Below are 17006 nucleotides of genomic sequence, written 5' to 3' on the forward strand. Positions count from 1 at the left end.
GAATGGTTAAATATAGGAATTTCAATGGAATCTTATGCCATTTTTCCTGTAAAATAATGGTAAGTTTAGGTAACGACGATTGAGATGAATAGCGATCACACTGCCCTCTCTAGAAAATAGACCACAAAGTTTCAATAATATTGAGATCCGCTAGACGATGTGAGCCGTTTGAACATGGACCCCGCCGTCTTTGTAAACAGCATCACCACTGGGAAACAAATATTGTACCATGGGATGGGGCTGCTCACCCAAAATAGTCACACAATTCTTGGCAGTAAGGCCGCCATGCAAAGTAACCATGGAGGCCATAGAACAACACGATATGGCTGCCCGAAACACCACCGAATCCCCGCCATGTTTCACTCTTGGCACGTAAACTCGGCCAGAAGATGGAAACAGCGTGAAGCAAGACTCATCAGAGCAAATGGCTTCCTTCCATTTCACCATAGTCCACTTTTCAGCCGGCCCCGGTGGTCTCGCGGTTCTAGGCGCTCAGTCCGGAGCCGCGTGACTGCTACGGTCGCAGATTCGAATCCTGCCTCGGGCATGGATGTATGTGATGTCCTTAGGTTAGTTAGGTTTAAATAGTTCTAACAAGGGAACCTCCCCATCGCACCCCCCTCAGATTTAGTTACAATTTGGCACAGTGGATAGGCCTTGAAAAACTGAACGCAGATCAATCGAGTAAACAGGAAGAAGTTGTGTGGAACTATGAAAAAATAAGCAAAATATACAAACTGAGTAGTCCATCGGCAACATAGGCAATATAAAGGAGGGTGTAAGCACACGAGCGCCGTGGTCCCGTGGTCAGCGTGAGCAGCTGCGGAGCGAGAGGTCCTTGGTTCAAGTCTTCCCTCGACCGAAAAGTTTACTTTCTTTATTTTTGCAAAGTTATGATCTGTTCATTGACGTCTCTGTTCACTGTAACAAGTTTAGTGTCTGTGTTTTGCGACCGCACCGCAAAACCGTGCGATTAGTAAACGAATGGACGTGCCTCTCGAATGGGAACCGAAAACATTTGATCCAGTAAAACACGTCTTATATATTCCATACGACACTGGTGACGGCATGTGCGTCACATGACAGAAATATGTTGTCGACCCACCTAACTTGCACACTTGGCGAATGGGTAAAAAGATCCTTCTACTTTGTCCGATTTAGGTTTTCTTGTGGATGTGATAATCACTCCCAAAAACGTGATGAAAACATAAGAGTGTGTCACATAAACTGCAACAAATGAATGCAACAGTTTCACAGTCGCAGTTTCCTCTGTGCTCTCTCTAAACATATGTTTTTAACGTTTTCAAATTTTTCCGTGTGTAGACCGTCAAATCCTGTTTATGTCCAAGGAAATCTGAACATGTCCTGGAATTTTGGAGAGCGAAGTTGATTATGTTTGAGTGCCTGAACTCTGATAATTGTCTGAAAATAAAAATTTTCGCTCGATGGAAGACTTGAACCAAGGACCTCTCGTTCCGCAGCTGCTCACGCTAACCACGGGACCACGGCGCTCTTGATCTCGCATTATTTTAAAAGCTGCTTATCTCGCACATAACTTCTTCCTGTTTTCTCGATTGATCTGTGTTCAGTTTTTCAAGGCCTATGCACTGTGCCAACTTATAACTAAATCTGACGGGGGGGGGGGGGGGGGCGATGGGGAGGTTCCCTTGTAAGTTCTAGGGGACTGATGACCACAGATGTTAAGTCCCATAGTGCTCAGAGCCATTTGAACCATTTTTTTTTCCACTTTTCATGCCTGTGGCACCACGTTTTCCTGTTAAGGGCACTTGCACTGCTGGTGAGTTTTTTTGGATTTCCATCTCGCCCTATAATTCCCTGCTTATGGAACTGCCTTCCCGCTGTTTTGGTGCCGACAGGGTTCGCGAGTATGAAATTCAATTCTGCAGCTACTTTTGGAGCTGTTGTCCTCTTAGTTATCGTCGCAATCCTCTCCAGTGACCTTCTGTCACGATCAGTCAACACAGCTTTGGTCTGCGGGGTGACTCTCCTGATGAGGTACCTCTGCTTCCCCTGCATACGGTCCCTCTTGAAACAGCAAACTCTTCGGCTACCTTGATTATGGAAGCACCCACCTCATGAGCACTCGACTTCACTTGACTCTGAAGTACTTTGCTCTTCATAAGATGGGAAACACCAAAGGAAAGGAAATATATTATAAATCATCATCATCATCATCATCATCACTTAAGACTGATTATGCCTTTCATCGTTCAGTCTGGAGCATAGTCCCCCTTATAAAATTCCTCCATGATCCCCTATTCAGTGCTAACATTGGTGCCTCTTTTGATGTTAAGCCTGTTACTACAAAATCATTCTTAACCGAATCCATATACCTTCTCCTTGGTCTGCCCCGACTACTCCTACCCTCTACTGCTGAACCCATGACTCTCTTGGGTAACCTTGCTTCTCCCATGCGTGTAACATGACCCCACCATCTAAGCCTGTTCGCCTTGACTGCTACATCTATAGATTTCATTCCCAGTTTTTCTTTGATTTCCTCATTGTGGACACCCTCCTGCCATTGTTCCGATCTACTAGTACCTGCAATCATCCTAGCTACTTTCATATCCGTAACCTCAACCTTGTTGATAAGGTAACCTGAATCCACCCAGCTTTCGCTCCCATGCAACAAAGTTGCTCGAAAGATTGAACGGTGCACAGATAACTTAGTCTTGGTACTGACTTCCTTCTTGCAGAAGAGAGTGGATCGTAGCTGTGTGCTCACTGCATTAGCTTTGCTACACCTCGCTTCCAGTTCTTTCACTATGTTGCCATCCTGTGAGAATATGCATCGTAAGTACTTGAAACCGTCCACCTGTTCTAACTTTGTTCCTCCTATTTGGCACTCAATCCGTTTATATCTCTTTCCCACTGACATTACTTTCGTTTTGGAGATGCTAATCTTCATACCATAGTCCTTACATTTCTGATCTAGCTCTGAAATATTACTTTGCAAACTTTCAATCGAATCTGCCATCACAACTAAGTCATCTGCATATGGTTCATGGTGTGGGTTCCTGTAGTCATGTCCTAGTTCATGAACCACGGGCAACGTATGAGTGGCCAAGTAAGTGGTCCCGACAGTTGGGATACCAGTTACTTTGGAATAAGGCTGGGCATCTCGGACATATTCTGAGTCGTGGTCACCTTTGTGCTCATACGGCAAAAACTACCAAATCCACCGGTTAGTCCCTCAACCGTTAGGGGTAAAACTCAATGGGAGTCGGGGCAAGTAAGGCTAGCAACCTGCTTCCCTGGTACTTTAAATATGATGCTGGCAACAATCAGAGCAAAATGCCTCGGACCTTTGGAGGTGACAGAGTCCCACCTCTAACTGACAAACCAGGGACTCCTAAGATACGACTTGGCAAACAAATCGTAATGAGATGGGGAGCTATTAATATATTATAAAATTACATTTTAATGTTTTTTAAATTTTATTAAGCTCAGACAATAGGTAGATAAACGCAATTTTTAAATCTCAGATTTCTCAGAACAGCAATCCTTTGCTTTAATCAGAGCCTTGCATACTCTGGACATACGACGGGTCAACTTTGCCAGCGTTTTCGTTGGAATGAGTCCCCATTCTTGCAACGAGACCGCCCACAAGCGCGTCCCACTCATCTTTTGCTGTTTTCGGGTCGTCCTGTCCAACTCATCCCACAGTATCTCGATTTGGTTACAATCATGCGACTGGGAAAGTCCTCCCATGTTTTTCAAATTTTCAGAAACTCTAGAGATTTAACATAGTTCTGACACAAGCAGGATGTATGTTACGGAACGTGGTCTTGCTGCAAGACAAACCCTTTCCTAATCAGGAACAAATCCGACATCTTCGCAGGTCACCGGAGAATTACGTGATAATCCTTTTAGTTCATTTTTCCATGTACTTTCACCAAACCTCCGAAAGAATGCCTTACCATCACAGAATCATCTCCATGCTACACGGTTGAAATCATGCACTGAAGATTCAAGCGTTCATGGTGCAGACGGCGTACGAATTGGCGGCGTTTCGATCCAAATACTTGAAACTTTAATTCATCAGTGAATGAGACTGTTTCCCAGCCCACTGCTGTCCTATGTTGGTATCATGCAACGCCAACAAATTTATGTCTCAAAGATCTCTATTTTGAGAGTACATTCATTATATACTCACCTCATCTTCAGTTGTTTTCATTTATTTATGTGTCGTGAACATTATTTCTTTACCTACGACATTTTACAATATCCGTTTTAAAAACGGCCACTGTAAAATTTTGCAACGCCGTTAGTAAAGAAACAATGTTTACGACACGTAAACAAATGCGAACATCTGCAGATGGGACTCCATGCAACTTGAAATGTTATCATGGAAAAATGAATGCCTATAAAAGTAACAGGCTGCAGCTAATTCGTTATAAATTAACTTCATTTTCAACAGTTTCAGTGTTGTAATACATCCAGTATATTAAAGAGTCCAACGGGAATTCCACAGTTAAGCACACAGGAGAGAACGGATAGGTGGAAACAGTACACTGAAGGCTTTCATCAGGGGGTGGAGGAAGAAACCGGAGTTGATAGGGAAGAGATGGGGGATCAAGTATGAAGATCAGAATTGAAAAGAGCTTTGAAAGACTTAAAATCAAAGCAGGCAGAAGTGATAGATAATATTCCATTGGAATTTCTAAAATTATTGAGGGAAGTGGCAACAAAAGGCTATTCAAGTTGGTGTGTAGAATGTATGAGACTAGTGATATACCATCAGACTCACAGAAAAAATCATCCATACAACTCTGAAGATAGCAAGAGCCGACGAGTTCGAGAATTATCGCACAATCAGCTTAACAGCTCATGCATCCAAGTTGCTAACAAGAATAACAAACAGAACAACAGAAAAGAAAACTGACGTTCTGTTACATGATGATCAGTTTGGCTGTAGAGAAAGTAAAGGCGCCAGAGAGACACAGGGAGGCAATTCTGACTTTTCGGTTGGTAATGGAAGCTAGACTGAAGAAAAATCAAGACGCGTTTATAGGACTTATCGACATGAAAAAAAAGCGTTCGACAATATAAAAATCGTGCAAGATATTTGAAATCCTGTTGAAAAATAGGACAGAGCTATTGGGAGAGACAAGTGATATATGTACAAGAACCAAGAAAGAGTAATAAGAATGGAAGAGCGAGAACGAAGCGGTCGGATTAAAAAAGGTGTAAGACAGGGGTATAGTCTTTCACACCCACTATTCAATCTATACGTCGAAGAAGCAATTGAAATAAAACAAAGTGTCAAGAGTGGGATTAAAATTCAATGTGAAAGGATATCAATATTAAGCTTCGTTGATTTGCTAACTCCAGTGAAAGTGAAAGCGAATAATAATGCGTCTGCTGAATGGAATGAACAGTCTAATGAGTATAGAAAATGGATTGAGAGTAAATCGAAGAAAAATATAAGTAATGAGAAGTACCAGAAATGAGAACAGTGAGAAAGCATCAGAATTGGTGATCACGAAGTAGGTAAAGGAATTCTGCTACTTAGGCAGCCAGAAAGCCATGACGGACGGGGCAAGGACATAAAAAGCAGACTAGTACTGGCTAAAAGGGCTGAGTGTACCGGAATGTCACCCATCCAAGTGCTAGCCCAACCCGACAGCGCTTAACTTCGGTTATCTGACGGGAATTTCATTTTGTTCCATATTGTTCGTTGAATTTGTTCAGGGCGGGCGTCCGATGACACCTGTTCAGTTTGTTCGTTCATCCGTTTGCTCAGCTTTTTATTACAAAGGGTAGCTGACCCTCTGGCCGAAACCCACTGCGGCAAGGCCGCTGGGGCATACGTGTCAAAGACAAACAAAAATTTAGAAGAAAATACTCTGAACACCTAAAGCACTGAAAAATGAAAACAAAAATATACCACATTTGCAAATCACTTTATGCAACAAAATCATAACCCTACCGGCATAAAAACGCCAGTAAGCAGTAATAAATACATGCACACAGCTAATGTCCTTCCACCACGACCCAAAAAGGATCCACTACAGTAGCTTTAAGCACAAAATACACCATCCTCCTCACAGAGACAATTTTTTTTTTTTGGGGGGGGGGGGTGGGTTATAATATATATCTAAAATTTCAGGTACATATTTTGCCTACTTTGCAATGAACCTGCGATTACAGTCAATAGATTCCGAACCATATCTCGATTACTTTTTTTTCCTCAGGAATCCACAAACTCCTTTTTGACTAAACTTGTCAGTTTCTGACAGTCCATGTTTCGTGTTGTGATGGCCAAGACGGAAGAAAACAAACCGATTTGAATTTCACCGACTGTTGTCCGAAGTCTGTACGTTCGGGCGATGAGATCTCCAACATTGACACCGTGCACGTTGTGGCACGCGGATTTGAAAAGATCGGACGTCGTCGGCCGATGTCGGTAGTCGGCGGAAGCCAACGAGATGGGTCCCACTGTGACCGCAGCCTAAGAGGAAGAGCGTGACGCAGAATCATGCGTCTTCTCCTACAGTGAAAATGTTCAGATGCCTAACATTTGCAGGAGAGCAGATGATGACAGTGTTCTGGGATTCGAAAGTTGCGCCGCTGATGTACTGCACTCCTAACAGTCGAACAGTGAATGGTGTTAGCTGCTGCGAGATCTGAACGAAAAATCTAAATTTTGCGCAGAGAGAAGCGTTCAAAATGATGCAACACAGCTAGCGTCAGTTTGAACGTCATACTTTATAGACGAATAAGTATGCTTGCTTATATACTAGGGTGGACCATTTTAATCATTTTAATCCGTAATGGGGAATATTCGGAATAGATATGAGATACGACAAAGTGTTTTAGATAAAAGTTGTAGATGCCAAGGTAGGTCACACATTGCTACTAATGTCTGTGACCTTAAAGAGATATTCAAGGTGGCTAGGAGGCTAAAGTTATTTTTTAATGAAAATCCTAATGTTTGATTTAAGATTTGAAAAGAACGGCAAATTTTACGTTCTAACTAATACGTTTTTCAAGGACAAGGCAAAGTTCAATTAAGGTGAAATTAGCAAATATATTTTTAATTCTGTTACGAATGAACTAGAAATTGAAGGGGATACAGCAAAAGGCAGTGTTAGAATTAGTAGGGCATCCCGAGAGATGAGAGGCGAGGTGACACAATCAGCGATTTGTAAATCAATATCAAATATCTGTTTGTGTTTGTTCTGTCATAATAATATCAAAATAATATTTATATGGTGTGATGTATTTATTTTGGCCAGTAACCACTTTAATTAAAATTTTAAGGTTAATTCTCTCTTTTCTCTTTCCAAATCCGACGTCACAAATAGTAGATTCCATGAGACAAAACTCAACCTTCGAATGACTTCAAGATCATGGTTACTGGCAATGATACTTGATCCCTTATACCCCCTCCAATTTATATCTAACATTGTATTTTGCTGTATCCCTCCTCTGTTCCAACTTAATCTGTACCGTATGTCAACCAACACATATTTGCTTATTTGACCTTCAATAAGCTTTGCCATGTCCTAGAGTAATGTGCTGCTAGCATCAAAGCTTAAATCAAATATCCCATTTAACAACATCACTTTAACCTCCAAATCACCTTGGAAATCAAGGTCGCGGACAATAGGAGCAACACGTGACCCTCTCTGCCATCTATAACTTTTATCTAGAAGATTTTACTGTATCTCGTCTCTATCCCGAGTTATTCCCATTATGGATTGAAATGGTCCACCCTGTATATGTTCGCATCGGTACTACACTATCAGCGTTGCCAAAACGTTGAAAAAAAAACTCTCCTCCGGAAGAAGTTTACATTTTCTCAGGAAGAAGTGCAAACAAAAAAAACTTCGCACGTCGATATTTATTTCATATTTTATAAGAAAAATTATACATGTGAGTAATATACACTACTGGCCCTTAAAATTGCTACACCACGAAGATGACGCGCTACAGACGCGAAATTTAACCAACAGGAAGAAGATGCTGTGATATGCAAATGATTAGCTTTTCAGAGCAGTCACACAAGGTTGGCGCCGGTGGCGACACCTATAACGTGCTGACATGAGGAAAGTTTCCAACAGATTTCCCATACACAAACAACAGTTGACCGGCGTTCCCTGGTGAAACGTTGTTGTGATGCCTCGTGTAAGGAGGAGAAATACATACCATCACGTTTCCGACTTTGATAAAGATCGGATTGTGGCCTATCGCAATTGTGGTTTATGGTATCGCGACATTGCTTCTCGCGTTGGTCGAGATCGAATGACTGTTAGCAGAATATGGAATCGGTGGGTTCAGGAGGGTAATACGGAATGCCGTGCTGGATCCCAACGGCCTCGTACCACTAGCAGTCGAGATAACAGGCATCTTATCCGCATGGCTGTAACGGATCGTGCAGCCACGTCTCGATCCCTGAGTCAACAGATGGGAACGTTTCCAAGACAACAACCATCTGCACGAACAGTTCGACGACGTTTGCAGCAGCATGGACTATCAGCTGCGGTTACCCTTCACTCTGCATCACAGACAGGAGCGCCTGCGATGGTGTACTCAACGTCGAACCTGGGTGCACGAATGGCAAAACGCCATTTTTTCGGATGATCCAGGTTCTGTTTACAGCATCATGATGGTCGCATCCTTCGGATGTGTAAGGCCCCTTGGCTCTACCCTTCATTCGATCCCTGCGAAACCCTACATTTCAACAGGATAATGCACGACCGTATGTTGCAGGTCCTTTACGGGCCTTTCTGGATACAGAAAATGTTCGACTGCTGCCCTGGCCAGAACATTCTAGCAGTCGAGATGACAGGCATCTTATCCGCATGGCTGTAACGGATCGTGCAGCCACGTCCCGATCCCTGAGTCAACAGATGTGAACGTTTGCAAGACAACAACCATCTGCAACAACAGTTCGACGACGTTTGCAGCAGCATGGACTATCAGCTGCGCTTACCCTTCACTCTGCATCCCAGACAGGAGCGCCTGCGATGGTGTACTCAACGTCGAACCTGGGTGCACGAATGGCAAAACGCCATTTTTTCGGATGATCCCGGTTCTGTTTACAGCATCATGATGGTCGCATCCTTCGGATGTGTAAGGCCCCTTGGCTCTACCCTTCATTCGATCCCTGGGAAACCCTACATTTCAACAGGGTAATGCACGACCGTATGTTGCAGGTCCTTTACGGGCCTTTCTGGATACAGAAAATGTTCGACTGTTGCCCTGGCCAGAACATTCTCCAGATCTCTCACCAACTGAAAATGTTTGGTCAATGGTGGCCCAGCAACTGGCTCGTCACAACACGCCAGTCACTACTCTTGATGAACTGTTGTGTCGTGTTGAAGCTGCATGGTCAGCTGTACCTGTACACGCCATCCAAGCTCTGTTTGACTCAATGCCCAGGCGTATCAAGGCCGTTATTACCGCCAGAGGTGGTTGTTCTGGGTACTGATTTCTCAGGATCTATGCACCCAAATTGCGTGAAAATGTAATCACATGTCAGTTCTAGTATAATATATTTGTCCAATGAATAGCCGTTTATTATCTGCATTTCTTCTTGGTGTAGCAATTTTAATGGCCAGTAGTGTATAATTTACTTATAAATGGCAGTCTTCAAAATGTTGTCTTACACAAAGACCGACATTAGAGTCTTTGAACCATCACCTGCTTTCTTACCTAATCCGCTTGCCAGCCTCTTTCTTTCCTTTTTCAGAGCAAACTTTGCAATAGTGCGTGGAGTCTACGTTATGGGGAGTGGGTGGTGCATTTTCTGGAAAATGGCGACAAAAATTTCTAGCTAGGCTGGTGGGTGGTGTTGGTTCCAACGATCGAATGCCCATCCTGCAGCTGTTATATACAGGCTAACCTTTTTCTTTTAATTTCGGAAATCGTTAGGGTATTCAATATTGCGAGATCCACAGTTTCAAGAGTGTGCCGAGAATACCAGAATTCAGACATTACGTCTCACGGGCAACGCAATGGCCGGTGGCCTTCACTTAACGACCGAGAGCAGCAGTGTTTGTATAGAGTTGTCAGTGCTAACAGACAAGCAGCACTGAGAGAAATAACCGCAGAAATCAATGTGGGACATAGGACCAACGTATCCGTTAGGACAGTGCGGTGAAATTTTGGCGTTAATGGACTGTGGCAGCAGACGACCGATGCGAGTACCTTTGCTGTTAACATGCAGCTCCTCTCCTGGGCTTGTAATCATATCGGTCGGACGCTGGTCGACTGGAAAACCGCGGCCTGGTGAACTGAATCCCATTTTCAGTTGGTAAGAGTTGATGGCAGGGTTCGATTGTGGCACAGACCCCACGAAACCATGGACCCAAGTTGTCAGTAAGGCACTGTGCAAGCTGGTGGTGGCTCCTTAATGGAATGGACTGGGTCCTGGTTATGTTCGGGGCTACTTGGAGACCATTTGCAGCCATTCCCAACCAGAATGGAATTTTTATGGATGACAACGCGCCATGTCACTGGGCCACAGCTGTTTGTGACAGGTTTGAAGAAATCTCTGGACAGTTCGAGCGAATGATTTGGCCACCTAGATCGCCCGACATGATTCCCACCAAACGTTTGCGAAATATAATCGAGTGGGCAGTTCGTGCCCAAAATCCTGCAGCGGTAACACATTCTGCAATGATGGGGCCTGTGGACGACTATAGAGGCCGTATGGGTCAATATTTCTGCAGGAGACTTCCAATGACCTGTTGAGTCCATGCCACGCTGAGTTGCTGCACTGCTCCGGAAACAAAGGGGATTCGATACGACATTACGAGGCACCCCATGACTTTAGTCACCTCAGTGTAAACCATCTCCCACAGCATCTAATGGACAAAATATAAACTACTTCGGCGTGTAGCAGGCGGGAAGACACATTTCACTGAATGGGGAATCTGCGCCCGTACTGGACATGGGTGCCGTCTACATGGCCGGTGTACGAGCACCCGTACTGGCGTACGGACGTAGTGCTAAATGTGTTATGAATTTGCCTTTTCTTTTTTACTTAGCCTCGTGTACCTGAACAAAACTTTTCATTGTTATTAAGCTGGCCTTTTGCTCTCCTTATACTTTTCAGTCGCTGGATCATTCTGGCAGACTACATCGTTTCCTCCTTGGATTTCCTCCGCCAGGAACTCCGTTTCCGGGCGGTAATACAGGACGCAGCCAACAAAAAACTGGATAATATCACAAGCGAAACGGCCCACAAAACTGGTTTCAACAAGACTCAGGTAACAGCAGCACGTGACTTTCTGAAAATCTATTTCATTTATTTATTTATTAGCGTTTAATGTACATATCGTACAGCCAGAAAAACGTCTGGCAGTTGAAACAAAGTTTGGTAAGTACATACAAAACACACACCTGGCGATGGCAGATTACTACAGCCAGTGGCAGCACGAAAAAATACATTTTTCTTAGATTATTGGGAAAAAGAAGGTACAGAATAGTAGAAATTCTCTAATTTATTCTAAAATTTTATTGACATACGAACTTTTGGTTAAGTGATCACTTCCATGGGGCAAAGACTAACCTATACGTAGTAGTGAAAGTATCACCGTGGAATTGTAAAGAATTTCTCTGTGAGAATGGACAGTCATTTTCATGTGCAAGTTGCAATCTCTTACAAAGTCCATGATGTTGCTGAAAGTTGCTGCGTCTTATGATGTGAGGATAATGATGATACTAGGGCCAAATTGGCGTTTTAGTTTAATTAGCCTCTTGTACAAAGTTAATTTATAATCTTGATACAACTCACATATAAAGAATTTGTGATTTTAATCACTTCCTCATGTGAAATCACCAGTTTGCCTTAAGAAAAAGTGTTTTGTGAGCGAATGTCTTTCTCCTAAAGAGATCCTTGTAATAATGCATTGCAGTAATAACATGTCGTAAAATATACAATTATTGTCAAGACCTAGATTTTCATTTTTCTTGCAAATGTTGGAATTTATTGATTATGTTTGTATTTGTTCTTATACTCGAGACGCTTCGTGCAAGTGTAGAATAGTTGCTTCATACCGCCTTGTGTTCTAAAAAGATCATCTGTGTCAAACAAAGGCTTAAAAATACGTAACAAAGTCATCAACACATTAGAATACTGTTGGTATCGATACTTTTGTTCCAGTGTTATTGAGTATCGTCCATCCAAGTGTGCAGCTCACGCACATGTCCAATTTACATACCTGGGCGGTGGCCGTCTCTCCCAACCCTGCAGTCTGTTGCTACAGCCGGCCAGAGTGGCCGAGCGGTTCTAGGCGCTACAGTCTGGAACCGCGTGACCGCAACGGTCGCAGGTTCGAATCCTGCCTCGGGCATGGATGTGTGTGATGTCCTTAGGCTAGTTAGGACTAAGTAGTTCTAAGTTCTTGGGGACTGATGACCTCAGCAGTTGAGTCCTATAGTGCTCTGAGCCATTTGAACCATATGTTGCTACACTATGTGATCAAAAGTATCCAGACAGCTGGCTGAAAATGACCTACAAGTGTTTACGCTCCTTACACCAAGCGAGGTGTCGTTTGGTATTTAACGGTGTGATGTGTGGCTTATGAGCAGCCGCTCGACCATGAAATCCAGGTTTTCTCACCTTCCGCCTAACTGCCATAGTAGTTGCAGTGGATCCTGGTACAGTTTGGAATTCCTGTGTGATGGTCTGGGTAGATGTCTGCGTATTACACATTACAACCCTATTCAACTGTCGGCAGTCTCTGTCAGTCAACAGGCGAGATCGGCCTGCCGGCCGGTGGGGCAGCGCGGTTCTAGGCGCTTAAGTCTGGAACCGCGCGACCGCTACGCTCGCAGGTTCGAATCCTGCCTCGGGCATGGATGTGTGTGATGTCCTTAGGTTAGTTAGGTTTAAGTAGTTCTAAGTTCTAGGGGACTGATAACCTCAGATGTTAAGTCCCAAAGTGCTCAGAGCCGTTTGAACCATTTTTGAGGTCGGCCTGTACGCTTTTGAGCTGTACGTGTCCCTTCACATTTCCACTTCACTATCACATCGGAAACAGTGAACCTAGGGATGTTTAGGAGTGTGGAAATCTCGCGTACAGGCGTATGGCACAACTGACACCCAATCAGCTGACGACGTTCGAAGTCCATGAATTCCGCGGAGCTTCTGCTCTCTCACGATGTCTAATGAGTACTGAGGTCGCTGATATGGAGTACCTGGCAGTAGGTGGCAGCGCAATGCACGTAATATGAAAAACGTATGTTTTTGGGGGTGTCAGGATACTTTTGATCGCATAGTGTATGTTACGTGTTCTCTGGTAGAAGGCGGACTACTGTTCGACTCTTGGTGCACTCAGTATTGCCCAGAATTGCGAAGAGTCTACTGCTGAGCTCGGTCTCAGCGTACAGCTGCTAGTGTATAGTTCCATGCCGAAAGCAGCTGGTAGCCCTTATCCCTGTTGACAGTCTTATCTCAGTTGATTCTCTAATAATGCTCCTCAAAAAGCAAACATAGATAGTAGAAATGGGTGCCGAGGTAGCCATATGTTGGAGAGCGTTATTAAAGAATCAGCTGAGATAAGGCTACATCACAGCCTCATCGACAGGGACGAGGTTTAACAACTGCATTCGGCGTCGGACGTGGCGCTAGCAGCTGTAGCCCGAGACGACGCCCAGCAGTTCATGCTCCAACCAGCAGTCCAGCTAGGTTAACGGCTGTGCACAGGGAGTTAAGAAGAATGGGGTACAATACTCGAGTAGCTCTCCATAGATAAGGGAACACGCTTTATCCTGTAGCATTCTGATGCAAGGCTTTGATTTAGGCGAACGTCCGGAGGACATCACGTACCATCGCGTGTAGTGCCAACAATAATGTAGGAGGTGCCGTTCCAGTATGAGGTTTTTGTTTCGTGGTCGGGGTTTGCTCCCCTTATTGCGCTTAAGACGACGCTGAATGCTGGAGGAAATGAACGAATTTTACAGCGTTGTGTGCTGCATACTGTTGAGGAACAGGTAAAGGATACTGGTTGTATCAGCACGACTCTGCACCTGTCGTGGGTGGTAGCATTCCTCGAATGTGCTGGCCTGCCCAAAGTCCCAACCTGAACCCGCGAAGCAACTTTGGGATGGGTTAGAATATCGACTTCATGCCAAACTCTCTTGAGGAACAATCGACTCTCACTCCTCCAGAGACATATAAACACTTCACTGAAAGTGTTCTCAGCAGAGCTGAAGTCGTATTAAAGGCAGCGGATGACACACCCCATATGAGTGTCCACTCAAAGGGGTCCATATACTTTTGACCAGATAGTGTACCACACTTGACTCCCACTCTGTTCTGTGGTCTGCTTCGTATTCCTCTTGCCGTAATTTCACACACCATCGACCTTAACATTTTGTTTTCTCGTTCTGTCACCTGTTTTTTCACCACTTTCAGTCCATTCTTCTTTACACTGTGAATTAATTTTATGGGTCTGGAATGAATTTTCACTCTGCCGTATGAGTTTGCAAAACATCGTTGAGGCTTTTGGCGAACAATTTTCCCGTGTTGATTTCTGTGCTTGGCCTATGAGGTGCTGGCCGGTGTGGCCGAGCGGTTATAGGCACTACAGTTTATAACCGCGCGACCGCTACGTTCGCAGGTTCGAATCCTGCCTCTGGCAAGGATGTGTGTGATGTCTTTAGGTTAGTTAGATTTAAGTAGTTCTAGGGGACTGATGACCTCAGCAGTTAAGTTCCATAGTGCTCAGAGCCATTTGAACCATTTGACTATGAGGTAAGCACGTGTGCCGATTTGAACTAGAACGCGACTGTAAAGCTTGCACAAAATAACCTGCGCCATGTGTAGAAACACATTCTCATTCTCAGTGCTGTGCGAATCGATTGTGCGTTTCGACCCCTTTGTACTGAACAGGTGGCCTTCTTAGTTTGCTGTTGGGTCCTGAGCTCTGCCTTTGTCCATTAAAAGCAGCCATCTGTGTTGTTTGTGTGTTGATTTTCTTGTTTAGTACTCTAGACGTAGACTACTGACTAGTCCAACTGTTGTGTCGATTCCCTAAGGTCTCGACACAATGAGTGGCTAGGTGCACGCGAAACTAACGCAGACGGGCGTAAATTCTGAAACAGGAGACTGGATGAAAAACTATAAAGAAAAGAAGAGAGATTGTCATCTACTTAACTTTTAATGATGTTCTTCTTGTTGAAATACATCTCTTGCATAGTAGTAAGCAATTAGCAATGATACACATGGCGCCTTGCTAGGTAGTAGCGATGGACTAGCTGAAGGCTATTTAATCTGTCTCTCGGCAATTGAGAGGAATACTTGGTAGGTCTAGTCGCAAGCTATGTCGTCCGTACAACTGGGGCGAGGTCAAGTCCGTGTCTTGTGACCTGCCATGTGGTGGCGCTAGGATTGCGAGTACACAGTGGCGACACGCGGGTCCGACATGTACTACAGGACCGCGGCCGATTTAAGTTACCACCTAGCAAGTGTGGTGTCTAGCGGTGACACCACACCAACTATTGGTCCTACTGGCATAACCTGTTACTTCCATCGTTTGCGAACCCGGTACTTGTATGTTGCAAGTTCTTCTTGGACGTAGGCTTCAGTTGTTGAAGTGCATCACCCCCAACATGCGCTGTCCGTACAAGCGATGGAATCCCCACCTCTACCGTTGTCCCCTCCCCTAGCACGCCGTCTCTGTAGGTGTGGACCAAGTTACACTGCCTGACAAAAAAGAACGTATGAAACCAAAAGGTGAAGAGAAAAAAGAAACTTCACTGGTCGAGAAAATGTATGGTATTATTTTAGTGAATACGAAATTGAGCCAGATTAACAAAATAACTTGGCAGTATGTGCCTACTTATAAGTGTGACTTTCCAGCCCTGTGGCTCAAATGCACATACTGATCCAGTTGCGATGGTTGCCATAAGGCTGTTATATCCTCTACTGAAGCAAGATGGTCCACAGCTGTTGCTACGAGCCTCTATATCCTGGAGACTGGCACGGAGATAGAGTTGACATCTGAGTTGATCACACACATGTTCTACTGGGGACAGATCTGGGGACCTCATAGGTCGTAGGCGTACCTTAACGTCACACAGTTCATAGAGACACTTGTGTGTACCAGCATTGTCATGTTGAAAACAACACGAACATGCTGTCACATGAGAGGTAAAACATGAGGACACTGGATATCTGTGATATGAGGCAGAGTTCCCACAGTCACTACGAGCCTTGACTGACAGCACTGAACTCCATGACAAACAGGTGTAACACAGCACTGATTGCACCATGGTACTGTTGCATGACAGATCACACATGTGTGATGTACCATTGTGCTATCAGAGTACCCTCAATCACTTCCAGCCCTGTCCTGAAGCAGTATCTGACATGGTGTGGGGACCATGATACCTGGAGAAAGACTGTGATGCCTCTCCAAAACATTGGAAGACTGGAAGCCCCCTCCAAGTCACCGCCATACTCGCTGGCGCCTGTAGTCTGAGTCGATGCACAACCGTGATCTCTGAACGCAGTGTGACACTGTTCGTTAGTAGTCCATGTTTTCCAGTTGTGACAACACGCAGATGTGGCTGTTTGTGTCGTGATGTTAATGGTGGACTATTCATTGGACAATGATTCCCTGGTTTGGTTGCTGACAGTCCCTGACAAATGGTGTGGGATAACACAGACCGTTGCAGTCAGTCCATTACTGGTACTCAGTTGGCAGGCACAGGTGGTGTGAAGGTGTTGTGTGTGCTTGGTGTACGATATAGCCATCCTCCCTTTTTGGTGGTCAGATGTTGTCGACAGGCTATGTCTGCCCTCACGCTCCCGTGCCGATCCATATCGGACCTCTGTCGCATTTGAATGCCTTGTGAATCTGGATACTGCACAATTCCACCAGCCAGCCAAACAGAGATCCACAACGAGGCACCATTTAAATTCTGTCCCAGTTGGTTCCGTGGCATCTCTGACTCCTTCACAATGTTCATTCGTCTGACACTGTTCACATCCCATACATATTCCATCACGTTTGGTAACAGCA

General features: G+C 44.5%; 1 protein-coding gene across 1 annotated transcript in view; it reads left to right on the forward strand.

Moving 5' to 3' along the window:
• The window catches only part of LOC126210256 (galactoside alpha-(1,2)-fucosyltransferase 1-like), a 283214-nt gene that overhangs the window by 231150 nt on the left and 35058 nt on the right, over positions 1–17006 (forward strand). The window contains exon 4 of the mRNA XM_049939447.1: positions 11090–11243. Coding sequence (XP_049795404.1) covers positions 11090–11243 — 154 coding nt within the window. The remainder of the gene's footprint in view (positions 1–11089; positions 11244–17006) is intronic.

Source organism: Schistocerca nitens, chromosome 10 (genome assembly GCF_023898315.1).
Source record: "Schistocerca nitens isolate TAMUIC-IGC-003100 chromosome 10, iqSchNite1.1, whole genome shotgun sequence".
Classification (NCBI taxonomy): Eukaryota; Metazoa; Arthropoda; class Insecta; order Orthoptera; family Acrididae; genus Schistocerca; species Schistocerca nitens.